At 40.5% G+C, this 26,243-nt stretch overlaps 1 protein-coding gene across 1 annotated transcript in view; it reads right to left on the reverse strand.

Annotated features, from left to right (window-relative positions):
* LOC149781943 (cell surface hyaluronidase-like) overlaps positions 1–7,413 on the reverse strand; it is a 49,639-nt gene extending 42,226 nt beyond the window's left edge. The window contains exon 1 of the mRNA XM_089935038.1: positions 7,375–7,413. Coding sequence (XP_089791164.1) covers positions 7,375–7,413 — 39 coding nt within the window. The remainder of the gene's footprint in view (positions 1–7,374) is intronic.
* Positions 7,414–26,243: the final 18,830 nt, after the last annotated feature.

Genomic DNA, 26,243 nt, shown 5'->3' on the forward strand with positions numbered 1-26,243 from the left:
GATTTTTCTAAAAGTGTTACCACTTTTTTTTTTTTTTTGGGGGGGAGGTTCTGTCACGGAATTAAATTCATTTATTTATTGAATACATGTACTCCGGTTTCGTTTTTTGTTACAACGATACCAGAGGATGATTTATGTATATTGTGTCGTATTTCGAAATAGTAAGTTCGGTTCATCCCATGCCGCACGTGCGAAGTGCTCTCGATGGGACGAACCAATGCATATAATGCACAGACTATGTTTGTGTATAAATACTTTACCGTACGTAAGTTTCTTAACAATACCAAATAGTCTTGTCAGCAGTCAGTCTGCTTCAAAAACGTGCACATCTTCAGCTGTCGAGGTATGTAAGTTTATTAATTTCTAGTTTATAAGCTATAAATACTGTATTACCACATTTAGTTTTTAATCTTTGCTATGAAGCTTTGGTTTACGCAGTATAATGCACATATTTCTATTCTCGTTTTCTACTTAGCAAGGGATTTATATTAGCAATGACAAGCTACATTTTTTTTCAAAAAACTGTTTAATATAGTAGGATTCTTATTGAGCAAGATTTGGTTTATTTTTGAACCTATCATTTTGTAATTATTGTGCTGATAATGTAATCTATATAACTTACCGTGTATAACGTCATTGCGTTATTATGTCCGTGTCCTGTATAGTACACGGTATTGGATATGTTTTCAGCTGTCTGTGTCTGTGACCGGAGTGTCTGTGTCTCTCTCTGTAACCAGAGTGTCTGTGTCTGGAGTGACCAGAGTGTCTGTGTCTGGAGTGACCGGAGTGTCTGTGTCTGGAGTGACCGGAGTGTCTGTGACTGGAGTGACTGGTGTGTCTGTGTCTGTCTGTGACCGGAGTGTCTGTATCTGGAGTGACTAGAATGTCTGTGTCTGGAGTGACCGAAGTGTTTGTGTCTGGAGTGACCAGAGTGTCTAACGTCCGGGGTGTCCTAAGTGTCTACTGTCCGGGGTGTCCGGAGTATCTACTGTCCGGGGTTTCCGGAGTGTCTAATGTCCGAGTTTTCCGGAGTGTCTAATGTTTGGAGGGTCTAATCTTCGGAGTGTTCCGAGTGTTTCGATGTGTTCCGAGTTTCCAGAGTCTGTAGCAGCTGTGAAGCTGAACTGTAGCAGCCGTGGAGCTGAAACAAAGTGTACTGATGACGGAGTGTGTCTCCGTATATGTAATTTGTTAGCCGTGGGCTAATTTTCGGGTTCGTAAAACCCAGTTTATCTTTCGGAACTGTAAAGAAAAGTTGTATATCTGTCCCTCTTTTTAATCACCATAATCTCGCTACCTGAGTGAATGCATTTTACTACTTGAGTAAAATTTTACATCGTTTACTACCTGAGTAAACTCTATCCATCGTTTCATTGCCAAATCGTTGTGAACCATTCACCCCTTGTCTTTGTATTTGCTGATGAAGCGAAATCAAGTTGGTTACTTATTCCTTATTCCTTATTCCCGATTCAATAAAGAATAAGTAACCAGTTACCCATTGAATAAGGAATAAGTAACCAGTTACTTATTCCCGATTCAAATATTTTCACATACATTTTAATACTTATTCCTTATTCACACAGGTTTTTTTATTATTATTTATTCATTATTCCCAATTCAGTGTGTAATTGGATAACATTTAGTTAATGCAGATGAAAGCTTTTTAGGGCATGCAGTGGTGTAATTCTAACCGTATTGGAGAGTGCTATATGAAGCTAAATATAGACAGATCACGGACTATATGTAGGAATCGTTTAGGATATTGATAGGAATACGTGTTTTGTAATGTGTTTTGTAATTTGATATAGGATTAATGAGTTGTTTTAGGCATTTGGGTCGTGTCTTGTGTTGCATAGCGATAAGTATTAGTATTCGGGTTCGAAAAGCTTACTAATGACTCAAGTAAAAGGGAAACCACTAAAAACCATACAAGTTTGAACTTGGAGATTTCTCGTGTGTGGTCGTCATGTCCTTAGAGGAGAATTATGTGGAGTATTTACGAGTTTAAGAAGCCTTCAGTTGACTTGAATATTGTCTTGAAGTCCTTGGAACTGGGGAACTTAGCATACTTGTAACCGATTTCCAGAAATTGGGGTTATAAGGGGAGTGGAGGACAGGTAAAGCACATGACGCAAGAAGATGATATCTTACTTATACAGTTTGGTCGTTAAGTATCATCTTTAAAGAGACTTGACAAGGACCCTTCTTGAGATGTTATCTCTAGAAGATCAGTGTATTAACGAAAGAAGTCTTGAGAAATTTCGTTGAGCCGATTTTGAGAAATCAGCTAGATGACGGAGGTGTCGTACGACACATACCGTAAGATTATAACATAGACCCTTCTTTGACATTTTATCTCTAGGGGATAGAGATCCGTCTACGAAAAATGTCCTGACGAATTTCGTCGAGAAGAAACAGCATAATAAGGGACGCCCTATGGGAATCTGGTATTACCCCACCCCCACCCCCGATAGTTTGTACTAATTGAACACCTGCTAAGAGGATTTTGATTTCAACGTTTCCTTCATATTATCTAACTAGGTACACGTTCTAAAAGTTTTTTTTTATATAAAAAATTCGTCGCGGCGATTTCGAGAAATCTACTGCTGGATGAAAGTCGATTAAGACACGTGCCGTGAAAACATTAGATATTTATACCGTATTGACATGGAACCTTCTTTTATATTTTATCTCATGGGGATAGTCAACTCTCGAACGAAGTCCTGACGAATTTCGTCGATAGCAACCGCAATATAAGGTGCGCCCGACGGGTACCAGGTATGAAAAAACATGCACAGATTAATAGACTGAATCAAAGAGTTTGTACTAACTGAACTTCTGATTAGAGGATTTTGATTTCAACACCTGTTGAACAGTACGAAAGTAGTGATCCGTTCTAACAGTAAGAAAATTAGAAGAAAAAGAACTATTTTCCAGCCTATTTCTAGAACATCGCGACTAGATAAAGCAATCAGAACTCTACAGATGCTGTAAGATTATATCTTACGTTTCCATTTGAGTCATTACGTCCCCTCTTTATTAGGTTTTTACATGGATCCATCTTTGATATTTTAATCCTAGGGTATAAAGTCCACTAACCAAGGACGTCCTGACCTTTCGTCGAGAGAAAACAGCGAAATAAGGGCGCATCATGGTGTAACAAGATAATCGGGTGGACTTTTCGGATTCACAACAGAACACTTTTGACGATGATATAACTACAAGGTTTAATAATGAATGACTTTCATGAGCAATTAATTATGAATATGTGCGTGTATATATAATCCGAATATTGGATTTAATTAACATAAGAACGCACAGACTTGATGAGAAATACAACAAAAAAATAATTTAGCAAATACAAAGACAAGGGGTGAATGGTTCACAACGATTTGGCAATGAAACGATGGATATAGTTTACTTAGGTAGTAAACGATGTAAAATTTTACTCAAGTAGTAAAATGCATTCACTCAGGTAGCGAAATTATGGTGATAAAAAGGAGGGACAGATATACAACTTATCTTTACAGTCCCGATAGATACACTTGGTTTTACGAAATCCAAAATTAGCCAACGGCTAACAAATTACATGTACGGAGACACACTCCGTCATCAGCACCCTTTGTTTCAGCTCCACGGCTGCTACAGTTCAGCTACACAGCTGCTGCAGACTCTGGACACTCGGAACACTGCGAAACACTCGGAACACTCCGAACATGAGACCCTCCGGACACCCGGACGTTAGATACTCCGGACACCCCGGACAGTAGACACTCCGGTCACTCCAGGCACAAACACTCCGGTCACTCCAGACACAAGCACTCCGGTCACTCCAGGCACAAACACTCCGGTCACTCCAGACACAGACACTCTGGTCACAGACAGAGACACAGACACTCAGGTCTCTCCAGACACAGACACTCTGGTCACTCCAGACACAGACACTCTGGCCACTCCAGACACAGACACTCTGGTCACAGAGAGAGACACAGACACTCCGGTCACAGACACAGACAGCTGAAAATATATCCAATACCGTGTACTATACAGGACACGGGCTTAATAACGCAATGACGTCATACACGGTAAGTTATATAGATTACATTATCAGAACAATAATTACAAAATAACAGGTTCAAAAATAAACCTAATCTTGCTCGACAAGAATCCTACTATATTAAACAGTTTTTTGAAACAAATGTAGCTTGTCATTGCTAAAATAAATCCCTTGCTAAGTAGAAAACGAGAATAGAAATATGCGTATTGTACTGCGTAAACCAAAGCTATATAGCAAAGATTAAAAGATAAACGTGGTAATACAGTAGTTATAGCTTATAAACTAGAAATTAATAAACTTACATACCTCGACAGCTGAAGATGTGCACGTTTTTGAAGCAGACTGACTGCTGACAAGACTATTCCGTATTGTAAAGAATATTACGTACGGTGAAGTATTTATACACAAACATAGTCTGTGCATTATATGCATTGGTTCGTCCCATCGAGAGCACTTCGCACGTGCGGCATGGGATGAACCGAACTTACTATTTCGAAATACGACACAATATACATAAATCATCCTCTGGTATCGTTGTAACAAAAAACGAAACCGGAGTACATGTATTCAATAAATAAATGAATTTAATTCCGTGACAGAACCTCCCCCCCCAAAAAAAAAGTGGTAACACTTTTAGAAAAATCACGGAATGTGAACATAAACAATTGTTAAAACTTCCAATTTGAATACTGAACGAAAATGATCTGCTAACTACACCCTACTTAAAAAATCAGCACCCACATTTTCCGATCCTCGAATCGCCTCGATCAGGAAACTATGCGGTTGCAAAGACAACGCCCAACGCACCAATCTTGCATTGGCGACCTTTGCTTTGTTCAAGTATAAGAGCGGCTGATGGTCCGTTTGTAAAGTAAACTCCCTCCCGAAAAGGTACGTATGGAATTTTCCTATCCCCTATACTAAGGCTAGGCACTCCTTCTCAATTACGAAGTAGTTTTGCTCCCTAGGGAGCAATTTCCTACTTGCATAAGCAATGGGCAATTTCATCCCCTCTTGCTCCTGTAGCAAACAGCCCCAAGACCCGTATCGGACGCATCAGTCCTCAGCACAAACGTTTTGTTCAATTCTGGCAACTTTAACATTGGTGTACTTGCCAGTTTCTGTTTTAAAGCATTAAATGCTTTTTTCCTGGCACATAACTCAGGGAACTTTATTCTGTTGCCCTTTCCTAGTCAAGGCTGTTAATGGGCTGGCAATAGCCGCAGAATTGGGGACACATTTCCTGTAAAACCCAATCAAACCTAGGAAAGATCGTACTTGTTTTTTAGTTTTTGGTCTAGGTGTATCTTTGATTGCTCCTATTTTCTCTGGGTGAGGTTTCAACTGACCTAATCCACTCACGAGATGTTCCAAACACTCTAGGCTAAAATACCCTGTACTTTATTTGGGTGGGCTTAGCTCTAAGATTTGCATTATGAAGTCTTTCGAACAGATCCCGTAATACCTTAACATGTTCATCCCATGTATGTGTATAAACAAAGATATCATCTACAAACTGTCGACGTTTTCCATACCGTTTAATAGTTTGCACATGAGACGAACGCATGACGCACCGGCGTTGACTAAACCGAAAGGCATAACTTTAAATTGATAAAGACTTTTCGAATTCGCGAATGCCGTTAACTCCCGGGCATTACAGCGATTGGTATCTGCCACTATCCGTTGGTAAAGTCTAATTTGGGAATGTATTTATGACCTGCCAAGTTCGAAAACAAACTTTCCATCTCTGGCATTGGTTCTGCGTCGAACACGGTGATTTTGTTCTATTGCCGAAAATCAATGCAAAAACGGTTCTTCCCGTCTTTCTTTCTGACTAACACAACAGGGGACGAGTACCGGGAACTGGAAGGTTCGATCACTTCCTTGTCTAACATTTTTCCCACTTCTTCGTTGATTGTCTCTCGCGCATTAAAGGGTATTGGATATTCTTTAATCCTGATCGGCTCAGAGGTATTCAACTTGATCTCGTGTTGAATCAATCCAGTAGAGCCCGGTTTGTCCGTAAACACGTCAGGGTATTGGGACAAAACCTCCAATATCTGTGTACGCTGACCCACTGATAAATCCGGGCATACATTGATCTGGTCAAGACCTTCTTTCCCTACGTCAATGGGGTATTCAAGGGGCATTTCTGTCCTGGAGACGATTCCAATTCGTCACACGACTTATCCTTTATCACCGCTACGCATATTACATTCAAGACCCCTTTATCTATTGTTTGTCTAGGTCTTTCTAGGTAGAGTTTAAGCATATTGACGTGAAATATCTTGTACGTACCCTCCACGGCAATGATATAGTCCATTTCGCCTTTCACCTGTTTGACTTCGTATGGTCATATCCATTGGAATAGCAGCTTATTTTTATTCGTTGGGAGAAGCACGAACACTTGATTGCCTACATCAAACGTTTTACTTCGCGTTCCTCGGTTGTAGTACTTCACGTACCTACAACTAGATTTCGCGAGTTTGTCTTGCGTCACGAAGTGTCCTACAGTACAATAGTTCTAACGCGGAGAAGCCTAAGGTTTCACTAGGAACCTCACGATACGCGAACAGAATTGCGTTCAGATACCTATCACAATCCTTAGGTCTTTCCGCACGCATACTAATAATAAAAATGAGGACTTTGTATAGCGCCTAATCTTTACTAAGCGCTTTACAACATTAGACAACACCTACAAGATAAAAAAAGAGACATATATAATGATAAGATTACGAACACAAACACCATGAAATTAGGAAAAATAGAAGAAACAAAAACATGCTGAGTTTATTTAAGGTAGGAAACATTATTAGGTCTTTAAGTTTGTTCCGTCGCAACATTTGCTTCAACGTCCCGTTGAATTTCTCGACCAACCCATTGCACATAGGGTGGTAGGGTGTCGTGCGCAACTGTTTAAGGGACAACAACCTTCTAATTTCTGCCATGAGATCTGAGGTGAATTGCGCTCCACAATCCGTAAGAACCTCTTCGGGCACTCCGACCCTGCTGAACATGTCCTCGAGCGCTTCGGATACACGTTCGGTTTCAATCCATGGCAAAGCTATGGCTTCGGGGTATCTGGTAGCGCAATCTATCAGCGTCAAGATGTGTCGATTTTTCCGATCTGTATGTGGAAATATAGGTCCCACAATGTCAAAGGCCACTCTTTTAAACGGAGTATCTATCAATGGCATTTGACCTAACGGTACTCTAGTTACCCTGCCCTTAGATACAGTTTTCTGGCAAACTTCGCACGAGCGACAGATCCGCGCTACGTCGCTATTGACACCAGGCCAATACAATTCTCTTAATACCATCTCTGTTGTTTTCTTCATACCTAAAGGACCCGCCATACTCGACTCCTGCGCGACCTCGAGTACATGCGACCTGGATTTATGGGGTATCACTAGTTGCAAGAACTTCATATCAAGTATAGAGTATTCCCTATACATTAAACCTTTTCGAGTAAGGAATTTAGAGGAACCCCCGTTCTTACTCTTCCTCACGGTACCCGATAATGCTTTCTTCGCGTTTGCACGTAGAGACGCGTCGTATTTTTGCTCATTCTGAAATTCTTCGTGGGAGATATCTGTAATGGCTTCCGGTAATTTTAATTTGTGTAAAGGTTTGTTATCTTCCTTTACCTGAGCCCTAGTTTGCACTGCTTGGATGATCGGGAATCGGAAGTCTGACAGGTCGGGAACCTAGATCCTTGTACATTGCCAATCGTAAGTTCATAGATCGGGTTGGCTGTGCACAATGCTTCCATGTTTTCGGTCTCTCTTATATTCTAACTGCATTTGTTCTTTCTTGTAACTGCATTTGTCTTTCTTTCTCTTTTTCCCGCTTCTACTTGCGTTTGTTTTTCTCTTTCTTCTTTCTGAAGCTCCAGCTTCCTCAACTCCAATTCCATATTGTACTTTAATTCTAGTTCCTTCACTTTTATGTCAGAGTCTGATACAGACTTATTGATTGAAACCAAAGAATTTTTATCCAAAAAATTCTTTTCTGCCAAATGCTGAACCAAAATATTTCTTATTTCTTGTTTCGTTAAGGAAGCCTTTACCTCAGAAATATCGTATTTTCTGGAAAGTTGAATCAATTCATCTTTTTTTAAAGATGTTATTGTTCCTGGGTAGGATTTGAAAAAAAGAATTTCCACTTTTGTTCACGTTGTAGGAAATGTTTGTCAATTCCACACAAGACTTCAAAAACATAGAGAATTCAAATAAAAAAGACAACGAAGTTTTCTAAAATATCTTAGCCAAAATTCAAAATCCCGGATGAGCCCCCAATTCTTATGTTACACATATAGGCTCGAATAAACAGCATCGCAAGATAAAGTGAAAACAACAAGCTTTGAAAAATTGAACAAATAATTTATTTCCCTGGGAAAATGCTGTAAAAATAAAAGAATAAGAACTTACGGTTTTAAGAATCAAAGCCAAAAAACAAACTCCAAGAATAATCCACGAATAAAAGTTTAGAAGTCCTAATAATAAAATGTTCTAATGATTTCAAGTCGAGTCCCGACGAAAAATCCAAGATGGAAGGCGATGACGTATGCTGTATTCTGTTCAATGTTGTTGTCTACATTTCCTTGTAGAAACACAAGAAATAATCCTCCGGTTTTTGAAATCCCAAAAATATTTTTACAAAATGTTTTATTTCAAGAATTCTGTATGAGCACAACAAATATTTCCAGAGAAACGAATTAATCTTTTAGAATTCAAATAATCTGAAGAAAAATTCACATATAATTCACAAACTGGCTACAACAGAAAGGAAACGACTTGACATCAAGCGTTTTAAAGTCCAGACTGTGAGACTGAACTCTAAGCATCACTTTTAAATCTAAGTAATGCGCAATTTTGGAAATGTCTAATTGCAAAATAGATGATCACGTGATCATGTTTATATATATAATATCACGTAGCCCCTGGATCCTTATTACTCCGAGAATAAAAGTTGTTTATTATTCCCACAATAAAAATAAATAAAAAAAAGAACTTGTTCGCGTGACTGTTACTAATTTTGAATTAAGGTCGAGAACCAGGTCAGCTTTATGTTTACAAAAATGAAGAGTCAAGGTCAAACTATTTTCTGGACAAAATACTAGTTCCTAGTAAACGAAACAACATTATTTTGATATATAATGACACTAAAAAATAAAAAAAATTTAAAGCTGACAAATAACTAAATAAGACATAAATTAAGTCAAATATAAACAACAATGCTAAAACAGTGGAAAAATGTTAAAGAAAACTAGTCGAGCCGATTCCGAGAAACGTTTGGCTGTATAACGGATTTGGCTACACTGGCTGCCGTAAGAAGATTATATTTTACATATACAGTTGGGACATTACGTTTACTCTTTGAAGAGTTTTTAAAGGGACCCTTCCTTACGATTTTATTTCTGATGGATAGAGGCGACCTAAGAAGGACGTCCTGACGAATTTCGTCGACAAGAATCAGCGAAATTAGCGGGTTCCTATGGTTATTGGGTATGAAAACTCACGCACAATGTGGACCGATTCGTTAAATATTTGTAATATTTAAACACCTTCTAAAAGGTATTTGATTTCAACGCATCTTCAGCTATATCTAACCCAGTATCGTTTCCAACATGAGGAAACGTTTAAAGAAAATTCGTACAGCCGATTTTGAGATTTTCTCGGCTAGAAAAAGAAGTTCGGTATCACACATGCCGTAATGATATCATATCTTACAAGTAAAGTTTGGATATTACGTACCCTCCTAAAGAATTCTGACATTTATTCTTCTTTGACATGTTTTATATAGGTGGCAGAGGCAATTCACAATTTTCGTTTCATATAAGCTAATTTTTGTTTCATTAACGTTTACGTTTAATTTTAAGTGTTAGAGCGCTTTTTTGTACCGTATATATATATATATATATATATATATATATATATATATATATATATATATATATATATATACCAACTTATGCTGTAATTTTATCTCATGGAATTAGAGTCCACCTACAAAGGAAGTCCTGCAAAATAAGGGGTGCCTTAGGGGGTACCGGTTATGAAAAACACGCAAATGTGTATAAACTGTATATATAGTTTGTACTTATGGGACCCTTACTTAGAGGATGTTGATTCCAACGCCTCTTATACTGTTTCGAAATAAGACCCCTTTCTAACAGCAGAAAAGTGTAAAGAAAATTAGTCAAGCAGATTTCGAGAAACTAAAGAAAGGAAGTCGAGCAGATCACATGCCGTAAGATGATATACATGTGGGCCACATTACATAAACTCTTTATACAGTCTTGACATGAATCATCCATGGATATTTTATCTCTAGGAGATAGAGTCCACCTACGAAGGAAGTCCTGACGAATTTCGTGGAGATAAAACTGCGAATAAAGGGGCGCCTTAGGAGGTACCATCTGTGAAAAACACGCAAAATGTGGATCAAATTGAGCTATAACTTGATCTACTTATAAAATGACTTAGATGACTTTGATTTCATCTATTTTGGAATCAGTTCCAACTGTAGGAAAAGATTGTAGAGGGGATTTTTGATGGCCCAAGGGCCGCACCATTTTTGTGATCTCTCATGACACCTTGTAACACCAATCATTTTGCGGGGCACAGGATACGGCCTTGCGGGTCGCGTGTTTGAGAACCCTGATCTAATATATCAATAATTTGTAGCAATGTGACGACTACTTAGAGGATTTTGATTTCAACGCCTCTTGGACAGTATCTAGCTCGGAATCTGTTCCAACAGTAGGAAAACATAAAAAATAATTTGTCGAGCCGCTCTCAAGAAATTCTCGGCTAGAGAAATGTGACCGGTACAGCATATGCCGTTAGAATGTTTTATTTTACGTCCCCTCTTTAAGCATCTTTGACATGTGCCCTTCTTTGACACACACACACACACACACATGCACACACACACACCTACATACATATATATATATATATATATAAATATATATATATATATATATATATATATATATATATATATATATATATATATATATATATATATATAGAGAGAGAGAGAGAGAGAGAGAGAGAGAGAGAGAGAGAGAGAGAGAATCGACCCACGAAGTATGCATTAACAAATTTCTTCGAGACGAATCAGAGAAATACGAGGCGCTTATTTCGGTACTAAAGATGAAACACCCACCTTGAACATAGATTATCTCAATACTTTGTATTAATTGTGCCCTTACTTAGAGGGTTTTGGTTTTGGTGTCTCTTGGACAGTATCTAGTTAGGGACCCATTTTAACAGTAGAAAACATTTAAATGAGAATTTTCGAGCTGATTACGATAAATAAGGAGCTCATTATACGATCGTTATAACGATGACCACTAGGATGTTGCCTCTATCCTTATCTAGATCCTACGGTTCTCGCCTAAATGACCCCGTGATCGATCTTTCTTTTGAAAGATTGTACATATGGATATGTTTGACTCCTACAAGATATATTAACTGCAGTAATCGAGAACAAAGTGATTACTGGGAAAGTCGTTATGGATACCCACAGTAGTGGAGAGTTACAGCCCTTTGGCAGATTTTAGTAACACTTTTCGAAACAGGTGTCTGATTAAATCGAATATATATATATATATATATATATATATATATATATATATATATATATATATATATATATATATATATATATAGTCCCATGAATAACTCTTTACAGAGTTTTACATTGGCGATTTTTGAGTTTTTATGTCTGGTAATATGTTGAAACCACGAAATAAATCTTGACAAAGTGAGAGGAATCAGCGAAATGACGGGGGGGGGGGATTTCTAGGTATCGAATATGAAAAAACGTTCTATGACTGTCGATTGCATTGATATTTTGTACCTGCAGATACTGTACTGCGAGATATCAGCGGCTCATGCAGAATTTCTCTCTACGGACCTGCTCCATCATTTGATAGATTTATTGAAAATTTAAGGGGCCGATTTCTAGAGATATGGAGCTCAATATATGTTATGTATAACCAAGAACATATGAAGATCGCAACTTCAGTCCTTCTCTTGCGGTGGAGAACTAAAAACTGTTTTTCAATCTGCCGCCGAAAAAATGATTTGATGTCCACCCATGACACATACATGCACGTGATGCCCTACAAAAAGAAATTTTGAAGTCTTCACCCTCTAACATTTGGAGAAACTCGCAACCTGGAAAATTAGCTATGGATATTCGCATACGGGTATCCAAGAAAGCAAACTTCCTTGCCGTCTTAAATCACAAAGAAGTCGGTATATTTTTCGATTCCCAAATTTGCTTGTCTCACGTCATTGGATATTGCTGCCAGGGCGCCACTAGGCGCCTTAGCTGGTGTGGCCCTAAAGTCCATCGACTGCCTGGAGAGACGGCGAGCACCATCTCCGACTTTAAACGGCTCCGAAACGCCCATCCCGAAAACACTTATCCTGCAACTTCGTGAGTAACGAGCTGGAACATCTGCCATGGTGAGGTGTTTAAAGGTTGGCACTGTCAACCTTGGCAACTCGCAAAACTGCGTGACATATTGGATGGCTTTGGATCATGGGGATAGTCGCGTACCACCGTCTTACCCGCGGTGTCGGCTACTACACTCTATTCAGAAAATTATGAAGGGCCGATAATGATAGCAAATGTGCTCGATAACGACCTGAAGCCAGGTGCGCTGATATCGACGGATTTGTTTCTGCTAGGCTGTTTATTGAAATAGGTCGGATTAAGGAATGTAGGCCATTCCGGTGGACAGTTTCAACGGCACGAGAGATACACACAAAGACCTCCTAAGCGCATTGGCGAACATAAACCAGTACGTGAGAAATGTTGAGCTACTGAATTGCAAAAACAAAGACTACGTCATATACATGAATGACATTATGTGTTCACTATGACCGCCACTTGACCAAAATTATCTGACGTATATTTATTCAATTCAACAGAGGATTAACGAAATGGTTTAGGCACGACAGTATAATGAGGGGATATAATGGCTCACATGTATAACATCTGCGTGCTTTTCATAGCCGGCATCCCCTAAGGCGCCCCTTATTTTGCTGTTTCGTCTGCACGAAATTCGTCAGGACTTTCTTCGTAGTGGACTCTATCTCCTAGAGATAAAATATCCATGGAGGATTCATGTCAAGACTTATAAAGAGGGGACTAATGGCTCACATGTATATAATCTGACGGCATGTGATCAGCTCGACTTCCTTTATTTAGTCTCGAGTTTCTCGAAATCGGCTCGACGAATTTTCTTCAAATTTTCTCTGCTGTTAGAAAGGGGTCTTATTTCAAAACAGTATAAGCGGCATTGAAATCAAAATTCTCTAAGTAAGGTTTCCATGAGTACAAACTATTGATACCGTTTATTAACATTTGCGTGTTTTTCATGGCCGGTAACCCTTAAGGATCCCCTTATTTTGCTGTTTTCGCCACTACTTCACAGCTGCACTCTTTCTCCTGCTTCCATTTCCGCAAGGTATCTGTAGTATTTTACACCTTGAAAATATACAACTCACTCACCTAGACAGGGAACTATTTTACCTGCGCATCCTCAGGCCAGTGAAATTATGCTTTTAGGCCACATTTCACCTATAACCTTCCACCATGTCTACCATTATAACAACAACACAAGACGTCTCCAGACAACGGAACCGTCCGTTTTGAATTACTCTATTGCACAATTTACATGTCATCCGTCACGAATAATGCACATGCACACACATAATCGTTACATATGATTAGGTTTTAATACGGCCTACTCATCTCCAGGGATATTTATGGTACTCTGACCTGCACTCACTTTAAAATTAAAACATCCATCCTGGAATCTCATCAACAATGCAGTCTGTGATGTTTTGCCCTAGCAACTGGCTAATTAGTCGGGATGAGGACACCGACTTCCCAAAATCAACCATGTGATCAAAATTCTATTAGTAGAGGTTCAGTTAGCGCAAAAGTTTGATACAATCTATGAACATTTTAGTGGGGTATTTTTTATACCCGGTACACATCGTTGTTTCCTATCGACGATATTCGTCAGGACTTCCTTCGTGGGTGGACTCTGTCGCACAGATATAAAATATCAAGGAAGGTCCATTGTCAGAACTCTCTAACGAGGAGACGTAGAGGCCCGCCCAACTGTATGCGTAAGGTATAATATTCTGATCGCATGTGGTGTCCTCTACTTCTTTTGTTTAACCACGAAATCGTTGAAATCTTCTCGACTAATTTTCTTCTAAGGTTTCCTACTGCTGTGATTGGTTACTCTTTACCGACTGTCAAACAGGGGTTGAAATCATAATTCTCCGAGTAAGGGTTCAAGTATCGCAAAGTTTGCTTGCAATCGGTTCATAGACTATAACGGTTTTAATAACTGCTTTTATCCGTAAAGACCCTCTTACGTTTTCCGTTTGCATTAGACAAACACAGTCAAAAATGCTTTTGGGAGTCAAATATGTATTTGTTTAGAAGATAATGTGCAATAATAAATGTCTGTGTCGTTTTATTGGTGAACTATAGGAACCAGATATGGACTGAAGAGGTAATTTGCTAATGAACTTTGTTACAACTATCATATATTAATCTCCGGATTCCAAGATATCGGGTCGACGAATTTTCTTTAAACTTATCATACAGTTGGAAGAGATCTCTAACTAGATATTCTCAGAGAGGCGTTGAAATCGATATATTCTAGTTAAGGGTTTAATAATAACAATCTTTTCAATCGATCCAGATTGTGCGCATTTTTCATACCCGGTTCCCATTGGTTGTCCCCTTTTTTTGTTGATTCCTCTCGATGAGATTCATCAGGACTAAAATGTCAGTGAAAAGTCCATGTCAAAACTCTTTAAAGAGGAGAAGTATTGGCCCACTTGTAAAATTAAGATATTATCTGCTTGCCGCATTTGCTGTACCCACCCACCCCCTTTATGTAGCTCCAATTTCTGGAAATCGGTTAAACAAATTCTTTCAATGACTTTGGCTTATGTTGGAACAGATTCCTGAATAGAAACTGTTCATCAGAAGTTGTAATCGAAATCGTTTAGATTTTCCTCACACTGAGCGTGTTTCATACACCTACCCGTATGCTTGTTTACCCAGTTCCAAGGACTTCAAGACAACATTCGATGTCAACTGAGGGCTTCCTAAACCCGAAGATACTTGAAATAATTATTATCTAAGCATATTATGACCACATAAGAGAAATCTCCAATGTCACACTTGTATGGTTTTTTGTAGTTTCACGTTTACTAGAGCCATTAGTAAGCTTTCGAACACAAATACTAATATTTCGCGTCATGCAAAACAGGACGCGACCTCAACATCTAACATAACTAATTAATCCTATTTCAAATTAGTAATTATGTATACCTATCAATATCCTAACCCTTTCCTCCAAAAGTCCGATAATGATGCCATGGGGCTATGTCACATGGCGCTACGCGAAGTGAACAGGCCCATGGCAGAATCTGGAAAGGAACCCCTCTTGAAAAAAATAAATTTTAACTGAATTTCTATCTTTTCTATCACTAACATCAACAAAAAATCTATGTGAATTGAAATTGGATTTTAAACTTAAATTTAAATTTAAAACTTATCTAAAATTTAAAAAAGAAAATGTATAAAATCAGAATTTTGGTTTGCAACTCAAATCAATATAAGAAAAAAAAAATTATTATTTTTTTTTTTCCTCTCTCTCCACGATTGAACCATTTTTGAGATATTTCTAATTAAAAGATAGACCTGTTCCATGGGGGAGAAGCATAATAATTAAAAAAATGTGAACCCTTCATGGAGCTCAGCCTCATCTTATTAAGAAAGGTGATTTAACACATACATAAGAATCAATAAGATTAAAAAAATAACGGGATATCACCGTTCTTCAAAATTCAAAACGTATGAAAAGAATTTCCGTTGTATATGAATACGGAATATAATAGGAAAACTTATGCACTACAAGAATTTGATCCAACAAGCTATCCCAACAAAAACACATTATAGCATACATAACCCATAGCACAAACATATAACAAACATGGGATGTAGGAGACCCTAGCAAGGTCACAGAGAAAACGAAAAAGAGGAAGTTTAACCGAGAGGATAATCTAAATCACTCTCGGAGATACTCCTCTATAGATACACTAGGGATTGAATAAATACCCGAACTCCTAAATTCACGTTACAAAAACGATGAAATAATACATTACAACATATCTGGGGGAATACAAAAACACATAAATAATTTATGTAATTAGGAAAGGGGGGGGGGGCATCTGTCTGGTGCCCCAAAAAAAGAAAAGAATTAAACCCGTTCCTAAACGATTTCGATTGCAACTTCTGATGAACAGTTTCTATTCAGGAGTCTGTTCCAACAAAAGCCAAAGTCATTGAAAGAATTTTTTTAACCGATTTCCAGAACTTGTAGCTACATAAAGGGGGTGGGTGGGTACAGCATATGCGGCAAGCAGATAATATCTTAATTATACAAGTGGGCCAATAGTCTCCTCTTTAAAGAGTTTTGACATGGACTTTTCACAGACATTTTATCTCTAGGTGGTAGTGTCGAGCCACGAAATAAGTCCTGATGAATCTCATCTAGAGGAATCAGCAAAAAAAGGGACAACTAGATATTCTCACAGAGGCGTTGAAATCGATATATTCTAGTTAGGGGTTCAATAATAATAATCTATTCAATCGATCCAGATTGTGCGCATTTTTCATACCCATCAAAAAATGATTGTGTGGATTTGATTACATGATGAATGCTTTAATTTTATAGTGAGTTCAGGTTAGAGTGCCATAAGGGTCCATGCAGATTTGTAGTCCCTATTAAAACCTAACTATATATAACGATTATGTGAGTGCATTTGCAGTATTCGTGATGGGTGAATGGTAAATTGTGAAATATAGTAATTTAGAAGGGACGGTTCCGTTCTCTGGAGACGTCATGTGTTGTTGTTATAATGAAAGATATGGTGGAAGGTTATAGGAGAAATGAGGCTTAAAAGAACAATTTGACTGGCCTGAGGTAGCACAGGTGAAACAGTTCTGTCAATTGGTGATTGAGTTGTATATTTTCACGGCGTGAAAAACACGAAAATGTTAATAAACGGTATCAATAGTTTGTACTCATGGAAACCTTACTTACAGAACTTTGATTTCAACGCCTCTTATACTGTTTCGAAATAAGGTCCCATTCTAACAGCAGAAAAAGTTTAAAGAAACTTCGTCCAGCCGATTTCCAGAAACTTGCGACTAAATAAAGGAAGTCGAGCAGATCACATGCCGTAAGATTATATACATGTGGGTCATTATGTCCCCCCATTATACTGTCGTGGTTAAACCATTTCATTAATCTTCAGTTGGATTGAATAAAAGTAGTAAATGGGAGCACCCTAGCGACAATGGGAATTAGCATTACAAGACCCCTTGGGCAACTCTAGCGACAATGGAAAATTAACATGGAGAAAAATCGTGGGACAATCTGGCGACAAGGGAAATTAACATGGAGAAAAATCGTGGGTCACTCTAGCGACAAGGGGAATTTAACATGGAACTATAGTGTGAGTCTGTCTAGCGACAAGGGGAAATTAACATGGGAATAGAGTTTGGGTTTGTCTAGGGACAAGGGGAATTGAATATGGGATTTTTTTTTTTAAATTTAAATTTAAATTTAAATTTAAAAAGGGGTAGGCAATGGAAAGGCTATCTCTTTTCGAGAAATATGGCTGGCGCTTATTTATAGGTACAGGAAGGATTGAAACGGATTGAATTCATTCACCAATCCGAACACGCGTTACAAAATTCAGTCAGCTCGCATCCAATCCGAAGAGAGCAGTCTGTGACGTCACGTGGTCTATATAGATTCGTTAGCGCTTGTGTGCGGTCAATCTATGCGACAGTGATTCAACATGACGGAAACTCAGAAAACGATCCATTGGGGTGCACCAGCAGGGGAGACTGCCCAAGGGAACCCGGACTTACTTTCAGAAGAGGTACATTGGGATTTTGTGGATTTTCTTACCTCGCAAGAATTTGTTCCGGAACCTTCGTTACCTTCTTCATTACCGCAAGTGGAGAATTTTAGACAGAGACAGAAAGAAGAATTGGAGAAATTTATGCAACGACAAAAGGAAGCGGAACAAGCTTTTCTCCTACAGCAACAGCAACAGCAACAAGAAGAGGTAAGAAAAAAACAACAGCAACAACAGCAAGAAGAAGTAGCAGCAAAGAAACAAGAGGGTGAAAATCAAACGGCTACGGTACTGTTGGACATTTTAGCGGAGTTAAGAAGTCTGAAACAAATGTATCAGACTTCTTTATCACGACCGAAGAGAATACGACCTTCCCGAGCTAAACACGCCAACCCTGTGACTAAGCCTGTCGTACCACCCTTAGTGATTTCAACCCAATCATCAGAAGTAGGCCTTGGCCGTGGCAAAGGCTTAAGGCAGTTAAAGTTGATTGGTTAAACTCACCCCTACACCAAAATAAAAAGGCGCTTTTCAGGGCCACCCACATTTCTCGAAAAGAAATACAATTTCAATTTGCCAATAACTCAAAAATAAACCACACCCATTTTACCCTTATAGTACGTGTCTGTGTATGAGTGCGTGAGTGTAGCTTCTTATTTTAAAATCAAAACTCAAAGACACTTACCTTATATCATTCATGTATTCTTTTATCCATTTTTTACAATCCAATTCACAGCACAACACTTTAATTAAAAGTTCATTGACTTCTTCTTTCTCCTTGTTTAGTCTCTCTGTTTTTTGAATTTCTTCACCGTTTTTTCCTCATTTTCTTCCCTTCTTCTTTTCTTCTCCTGTTTCTTTGCTTCTTTTAAATAGAATTGTCTTCTTTCTTCCTCTGAAGAATCCCTCTCTTCTTTCGAAGAATCCCTCTCTTCTTCCGAAGAATCCCTCTCTTCTTCTGAAGAATCCTTCTTTTCTTCTGACTCCTCTTGTTTCTTTTTTGGGCAATCTGGAGACCAATGTCCTTTTTCTTTACAATAATAACAGGTATCTTGACTTTTGTCTTTTTTAGCCCCTGTTTTTTTTTCTTTTTTGACGGTCTGGACACTCTGAAGACCAATGCCCTTTCTTCTGACAGATATAGCAAGTATCCTGACTCTTATCTCGAAAGGAAGGAGAGTAGTCTGTCGGCTGGTCTGAAGAGAATTTTATAATGACCCCTCGCAAAACTCTGACGAAACGTTCGATTTGGCTAGTCTCTTCCATCGTTCTCCTCGGTTTGAGAGTGAAATGAATAGTGAAAGGACAAGACACACCCTTTTTATATACGCTGGTTTGCCATGACTATAAATTAGTCTATGGTGTTTGAACTTGAGTCATTTGACGTTTTACACTCAAGATGAAACGATCCTATTCATTCGAGAAGAAATAAGAAGAAGAAAGTAAGAGGCAGAAACGTGATCTATCGCCTCGTACCAGGGCTGAAATCTTGGCACAAATTCATGCCAGTGATTTTGAAGAGGACATGAGTGAACCAGAATCCGAACCCTCTAAACCAAGTTCACCACCCTTAGTCAACCCTGAAAAGTACTATTCCATTCGAGAGACGGAAAAACGCTCCTCTAGAAAATTTAGAACCACGGCTTACACCTACACGGTGAAGTTTAAAGATTTCAAGGCCGACGTACCCTTGGAGAAAGCAGAAGGGTTTATCACCGAGATGTGGGATTCTTTGCTCACCGCACTCAAGCGACAATGTCAACCCAAAGAAGACGATCGCTTGACACTATCCATAGATCACGACGGTTTGAAATCCCCTGTTTGGATCGAGTTTAGCAGACCCGCAGAACTAACCCCTTCCAAAATCATGGACAAGATTCAACACGTACAACAATCTAATGACCAGTTTGACATCACCGATGGTAAAGCCACACTGAAAATGGCCCACGTCTCTCTTCCTCAAGGGACAGGACGCAAAAAGATGTTATTGGTGGACAACCTTCGCAACACCAAAACAAGTCTCGTCCGAATTCACAACCCTCAAGACCAGATGTGTTTAGCCCGTGCCATCGTGGTGGGACGAACCTATGCCAACAAGAACGACACGGTAGAATGGAAAAGAACCTGGAAAACTATTCAACGATCCGATCGAGCCAAACAACGAAATGAAGCAGAACTCCTGTTACAACAAGCCGGACTGTCCAAAGACACACCCTGTGGCATTCCTGAGATGCAAAAATTGCAAGATGCCCTAGCTCCACGCTACACCTTGAAAGTGCACCCTCAAGAAATGCGTGGAACTCTGTTGTTTCGAGGCCAAGATTTTAAAGACGGAAAATACATTCATGTCTATTATCACGATGAACATTTCGATACCATTACCAGTATCACTGGATTCCTGGGATACAGTTATTATTGTGAGAAATGTGATTATGGTTATAACAATCGAGAGCAACACAAGTCTTGTGGATGGAAATGCCCAGGATGTTTGGCCTCTCCACCCTGTCTGAGCGAAGAACCAGTGCCTTGTTCAACTTGTCTGCGCACGTTTGTCAGCCCTACCTGTTACCAGCAACATTTGAAAACACAAGGTTCACAGAAGAAATGTGCTTGCCAACTCCTGAGATTGTGCCCTACGTGTGGACAAGGTATACGTACCAATAGTACCAAGGCACACGTATGTCGAGGAAAGAAAAAATGTCACATTTGTCACCACATCGTGGACTTGGAACATGAATGTTACGTGCAAAAATACCAACCCCCACCAGAGGAAGAGGACGGTCACAAGAAGAAAGGCAATTTCATCTTTTTCGATTTCGAATGCATGCAAGAGACCGGCATTCACATTCCTAATTTCTGCGTGGCTCATCGAGCGTGCGAGAAGTGCATTCAAGAACCTATCTTCAGTCATTGCCCTCACTGCAGCAAGATTCCTGGAGGACGTGAAAAAATCTTTCGAGGACCAAACACGTTAGCCGATTTTGCCCAATGGGTCTTAGACCCCATCGACAAGACATGGAGCAAAGAGGACATCAAACGTTACGGAGATTGTCATCGTCATGCCACGGTGATGGCTCACAATTTCTCCGGATACGATGGACAGTTTCTTCTCAGATACTATACGGAACAAGGCACCGAACGTCCTAAAGTCACTTTGAACGGAGCCAAAATCATTTTCATGCAAGTGGGACAAGTACAGTTTAAAGATTCGATGAGTTACTTGGCCATGCCTTTGAGTCGAATGCCTAAAACGTTTGGAATGACAGAAATGGCTAAAGGGTACTTTCCACACTTTTTCAATACGGAAGCCAATCAACATGCCGTTCTACCCCATTTACCTGAGGATCACTATTACGACCCCGACAACATGCGTACCGAACAACGAGAAGCTTTCTACGCTTGGTACCAGGCTCATGCCTCTGACCCCTTCGACTTTCAGGAAGAAATGTTAAAGTATTGTCGTTCCGACGTGGACATTTTACGACGTTGCTGTGGAAAATTTCGAGAACTGTTCATGGAACACGGAGGGGTCGATCCTTTGAAAGAAGCTTGCACCATTGCCAAAGCGTGTTCCTTAGTGTACCGCCAACGATTCATGCCTGAAAACACCGTGGCTGTCATCAGTCCTCAAACGACCCACTATGTCAAGCGTCAAAGCCCTACGTTGGTTACATTACTTGTGCGACAAGGAAGACAAATGGATTCAGCATGCCCGCAACGGAGGAGGCGAAAAGACCATCGGAACGTATTCGGTAGATGGCTGGGACTTAGAAAACCCCAAGATCGTGTACGAGTTTAACGGTTGCTTATTTCACGGATGTCCCATCTGTTACCCTGACCGTGACACTAAAAATCAGTTTTTGCAACGAACCATGGAAGACTTGTACCAGGACACTTGTCAGCGACGCCTAAAGTTAGAACAGCAAGGATACCAAGTGGTGGAAATGTGGGAACACGAGTACGATCACCGTTTGAAAAACGATCCCGAGTTTAAACGCCTCGTGGAAAGTTACCAGTTCATGGACCCGCTGAACCCGAGGGATAGTTTGTACGGAGGAAGGACCAATGCCACCTGTTTGCTGTACCAAGCCGACGAAGAGAAAGGAGAAGAAATCAAATACTTGGACGTGTGTTCGCTGTATCCCTACGTGTGCAAATATTGTCGCTTTCCTGTAGGGCACCCGCAATTGTTCACGGAACACATCGACCTGAAAAACATTCGACAATACGAAGGCTTGATCAAGTGTAAAGTTTTGCCTCCCACGAACCTATACCATCCCTTCTTACCTCACCATTGTCAAGGCAAACTGATGTTTCCCTTGTGCCGTACTTGTGCCGAAACGTGCAACCAGGACCAACCTTGCCATCACAGCCAGGAAGAACGTGCCTTGACGGGAACCTGGGTCAGCGTGGAATTGTTCAAAGCTCTGGACATGGGATACCAACTGTTAGAAGTGTACGAAATTTGCCACTTTCCCAAGACACAACAGTACCACAAGGGTGACCCTACTCAGAAAGGCATTTTCGCCGACTACGTGGATGCCTTTTTGAAACTGAAACAAGAAGCCAGCGGCTATCCTTCCTGGTGTCACACTCCCGAAGACCAAATACAATTCAAAGAGAAATACTACGCACAAGAAGGCATCTCTTTAGACCACATCGAAAAAAACGAAGGCAGGCGATCGTTTGCCAAAGTGATGTTAAATTGCTTGTGGGGTAAAATGGCACAACGACCGTGTTTACCCAAGACGGAATATTTGACAGAACCTTCCCGCTACTTCCAGATGATTCACGACAAAACCAAATACATGAAACACGTGGACGTCGTTCGAGAGGATTTGATCTTGGTCAATTACGAAGAAGATCTGGAATTTGTACAAGACGACCCTTTTGGAAATGTCATCATTGCGGCTTACGTGACAGCTCATGCTCGCTTAAAATTGTACGAAGCTTTAGAACTGTTAGAAGAACGCGTCCTGTACTTTGACACGGACAGTTGCATTTACATCCATCACCCGATTCAACAGCACCATGACATCGAAGGAGACCGTTTAGGAGCCTGGACAGACGAGCATCCCGACGACAAGATTCTAAGTTTCGTCAGTGGTGGTCCCAAAAATTACGGCTACGAATACCGGGACAAACAAGGAGAAGTGCACACGACGTGCAAAGTGAAAGGACTGACTCTGAATCATCGTACCAGTCGAGTGGTCAACTTTGGGGTATTGAAAGAAGCCTTGCAATCGGGAAAGGATGGAAACTTTAAAGTGACCACTTATCAACCGAACAAGATTGTACGTTTACCCACTCACCACATCGTCAGTCGGCCCCTGGAAAAAATCTATCAAATCGTGTACCAGAAGCGAGTGAGACTTCCCAATCACTTTACGTTGCCGTACGGTCACATCGATATTGGTCAGCATATAAAAAGGGACAACGTCCAAGACCAATAGTTCATTGTTCATTGAAGTAACTTACCATGTCGTTGGCGAAGAAGAAACCAGATTGGTTAGGAGTCAAATGTTGGACATCACCGAGACCAGGGTTTTGAGGCTTGGACACAAGAGGTGGCCCAGTATGCACGAGAGTTATTCAAGGAAAAAAGTTACTTTTCAACCTGTGTTAGTGACGGTGCCAGAAGAACCCGTCACCCAGGACAGGACTGTCGTGGACAGGCCTGAAAGACCCTTTCGGGAGGACACTTGTGTGACCTTACCCCCTACTATAGAACTGGTTAGAACTTTACCCAAAACATGTGGCTGGTGTACAGACACTTGTTTTTTATTCCACGTTCATGTGCCTTTTATTCTTGTACTTAATCCTTTGGCTTGTATGTATTTTTGTCTTTCGTATTCATGTTTGAAAAAACATTCAATAAACGTGTTCTGAAAAAGTATATAAACTCTTGTCTTGTTTCTTTTTTCGTGTCACAAGTGACATTCCTCACACCATGGCTACCTCTACTGTCTCTGCTCCCTCTTCCTCTACTGTCAAAGTCATCGACGAACACTTAGATCGTGCCAGTTGGGAGGCTTTGTATCTTCGCCATCCCTTTAACATGCTCATTGCTGGACCTAGCGGTTCTGGCAAAACCGAATTCGTCAAACGTTTGATCGAACATAAACATCATTTGATCGATCGGCCCCCTCAACGGATCGTGTGGTGTTACAAAGAGTGGCAATCGGCGTACAGCCTCTTGCGAGAAAGTCAAGGCGATTCCATCGTGTTTGTGGAAGGCATTCCTAAAGAAGACGACGGCATCGTCTCTGACTCCCGTCAAACCCATTTGGTCATTTTCGACGACATGTTAGGAGAAGACGAAGAAGAAATTAAACTGTGGTTCACGCGCAAAGGGCATCACCGTAATGCCAGTGTCGTTTACATCACCCAAAATTTGTTTCAACAAAGTAAAGCCCATCGCACCATCAGTCTCAATGCGCATTACGTGGTCTTGTTTAAAAGCCCTCGAGATAAATCGCAAGTGCAAGTCTTAGCCAAACAGTTAGGAACGCCTTGGCTGACTCAGGCGTACGACGATGCCACTCAAACGCCACACGCCTATTTACTCGTCGATTTGAAACATACGACCCCCGAGGATTTGCGATTTCGTACCCACTTGTTTCACCACTGGTGCCAAGACGGAGGGCCTGTCCTGTACACGTCTCCGTCCTCGACTTCATTTCACTCCCCATAAAAAAATCTATAAAAACCTCAGACCCTTTCTCGTCTGTCTCACACAGTGCGAACATGACGTCCATTCAGTCGCATCTTCCCGTCAAATTGATTCGTGCCTTGTATGGCATCAGTCGAGAAAAAAATCCACAAACACGACCTCGTGTCTTAGAAGCTAGTCTCAAAGAAGTCTTACGATGGTTCACGGTGACGGCACGTCAATTACTCCAAGGAATCATTCAGATTCCTCATCAAACCAAACGCTTTTTTGATCGAAACAAAGTCGCTTTGGTCCAACTGGCCGATCCCCGCATCGACACTCAAACCAAAAAACAAATCATTTTGAAACCTGGAGGGAGCGGTACTCTAGGAGGGGTCATCATTCGCTCACTCTTAAGATGGGATCCTAATGCCCCCAAAGTTATACCCAAGACAAAAGTCCAACGAAGCCCCAAGAAGAAAAAGACCAGGTCCCCAAGGAGAACTTCTCCAGTGGCAGGACCCTCCTCTGACCAGACACCACCACCACCCCGGAAAAAGAAAAGAAGCCCCCAGAAAAAGAAAAGTCCACTTCGGCCAGGACGCAACCTTACACTCGCAAACCACGACCTGCCACGGCGGTGACTGCGTCTCCGGCAGCTTCACGTTTGTCCACTTCTCCGTTAATGACACCCAGAACTGAAGAGTACTTGGAGACGTTGATCACACCAAGAACTTCTCCGTTGATGACCCCCAAAAGAACTTCCCCAGTGGCAGGATCTTCCAATTTAGTGGCAGTTTCTGCTGCTCACAAAGTACCTTCTCCCAAAATCAAAGTTCAAGAAAGATCGGGCATGTTACAAAGTTTACTGGATTTGTCCAAGCAAGAACTGGCTCGATTTAGTCCGTTACGTACCCCTGCACGACGTGTCATGCCTGTCCTCAAACTAATACGACGTAAAGACAATCAGTGGCGACGCGTTCCAGTATAAAAAAGGCCTGTGACCAAGTCGGGTATCAGTGTTTTTTGGTGCTCCTGAAGACTCAAAGATGTCACCCTCCAGAAAACCCCAAGGAAAGAAAAGGAAAGGACTGCCACCACGTTTAGCCAAACATGGGGACATGTTATCTGTCCTGTCCAAAGCTTCTCCACCACTACGAAAAAAACTCATTCAAACAGCCTCCAAAGAGGTCATCGATACCGTGTGCGAATGTTGTTTGAACGTTTTGAAAGGCACGATCCTTTTGTCCAAACACCAGAAACAATGCTTAGGCAAACATCGTCACGTTCTTCGCCAAATGGTTCAAAAGAAAATTCCCATTCGTCAAAAAAAGAAGATGTTAGTGCAACGTGGAGGTATTTTACCTCTCTTGTTAGGCCCCATACTGAAAGGAGTCTTGGGAACCATGTTGGGAGGACTGGTGGGAGCAAGATAAAAAGGCCTCGGAAGTTCCAAGATCTCAGAATCGACCCCTGACAACCCCATGGAAGGACGAAAACTAGCTTTAGTGCCTTACAAACGATGGATGGAATACCATCGGTG

The sequence above is a fragment of the Sinohyriopsis cumingii genome, chromosome 15 (genome assembly GCF_028554795.1).
Source record: "Sinohyriopsis cumingii isolate HCF-2022 chromosome 15, ASM2855479v2, whole genome shotgun sequence".
Taxonomy (NCBI): domain Eukaryota; kingdom Metazoa; phylum Mollusca; class Bivalvia; order Unionida; family Unionidae; genus Sinohyriopsis; species Sinohyriopsis cumingii.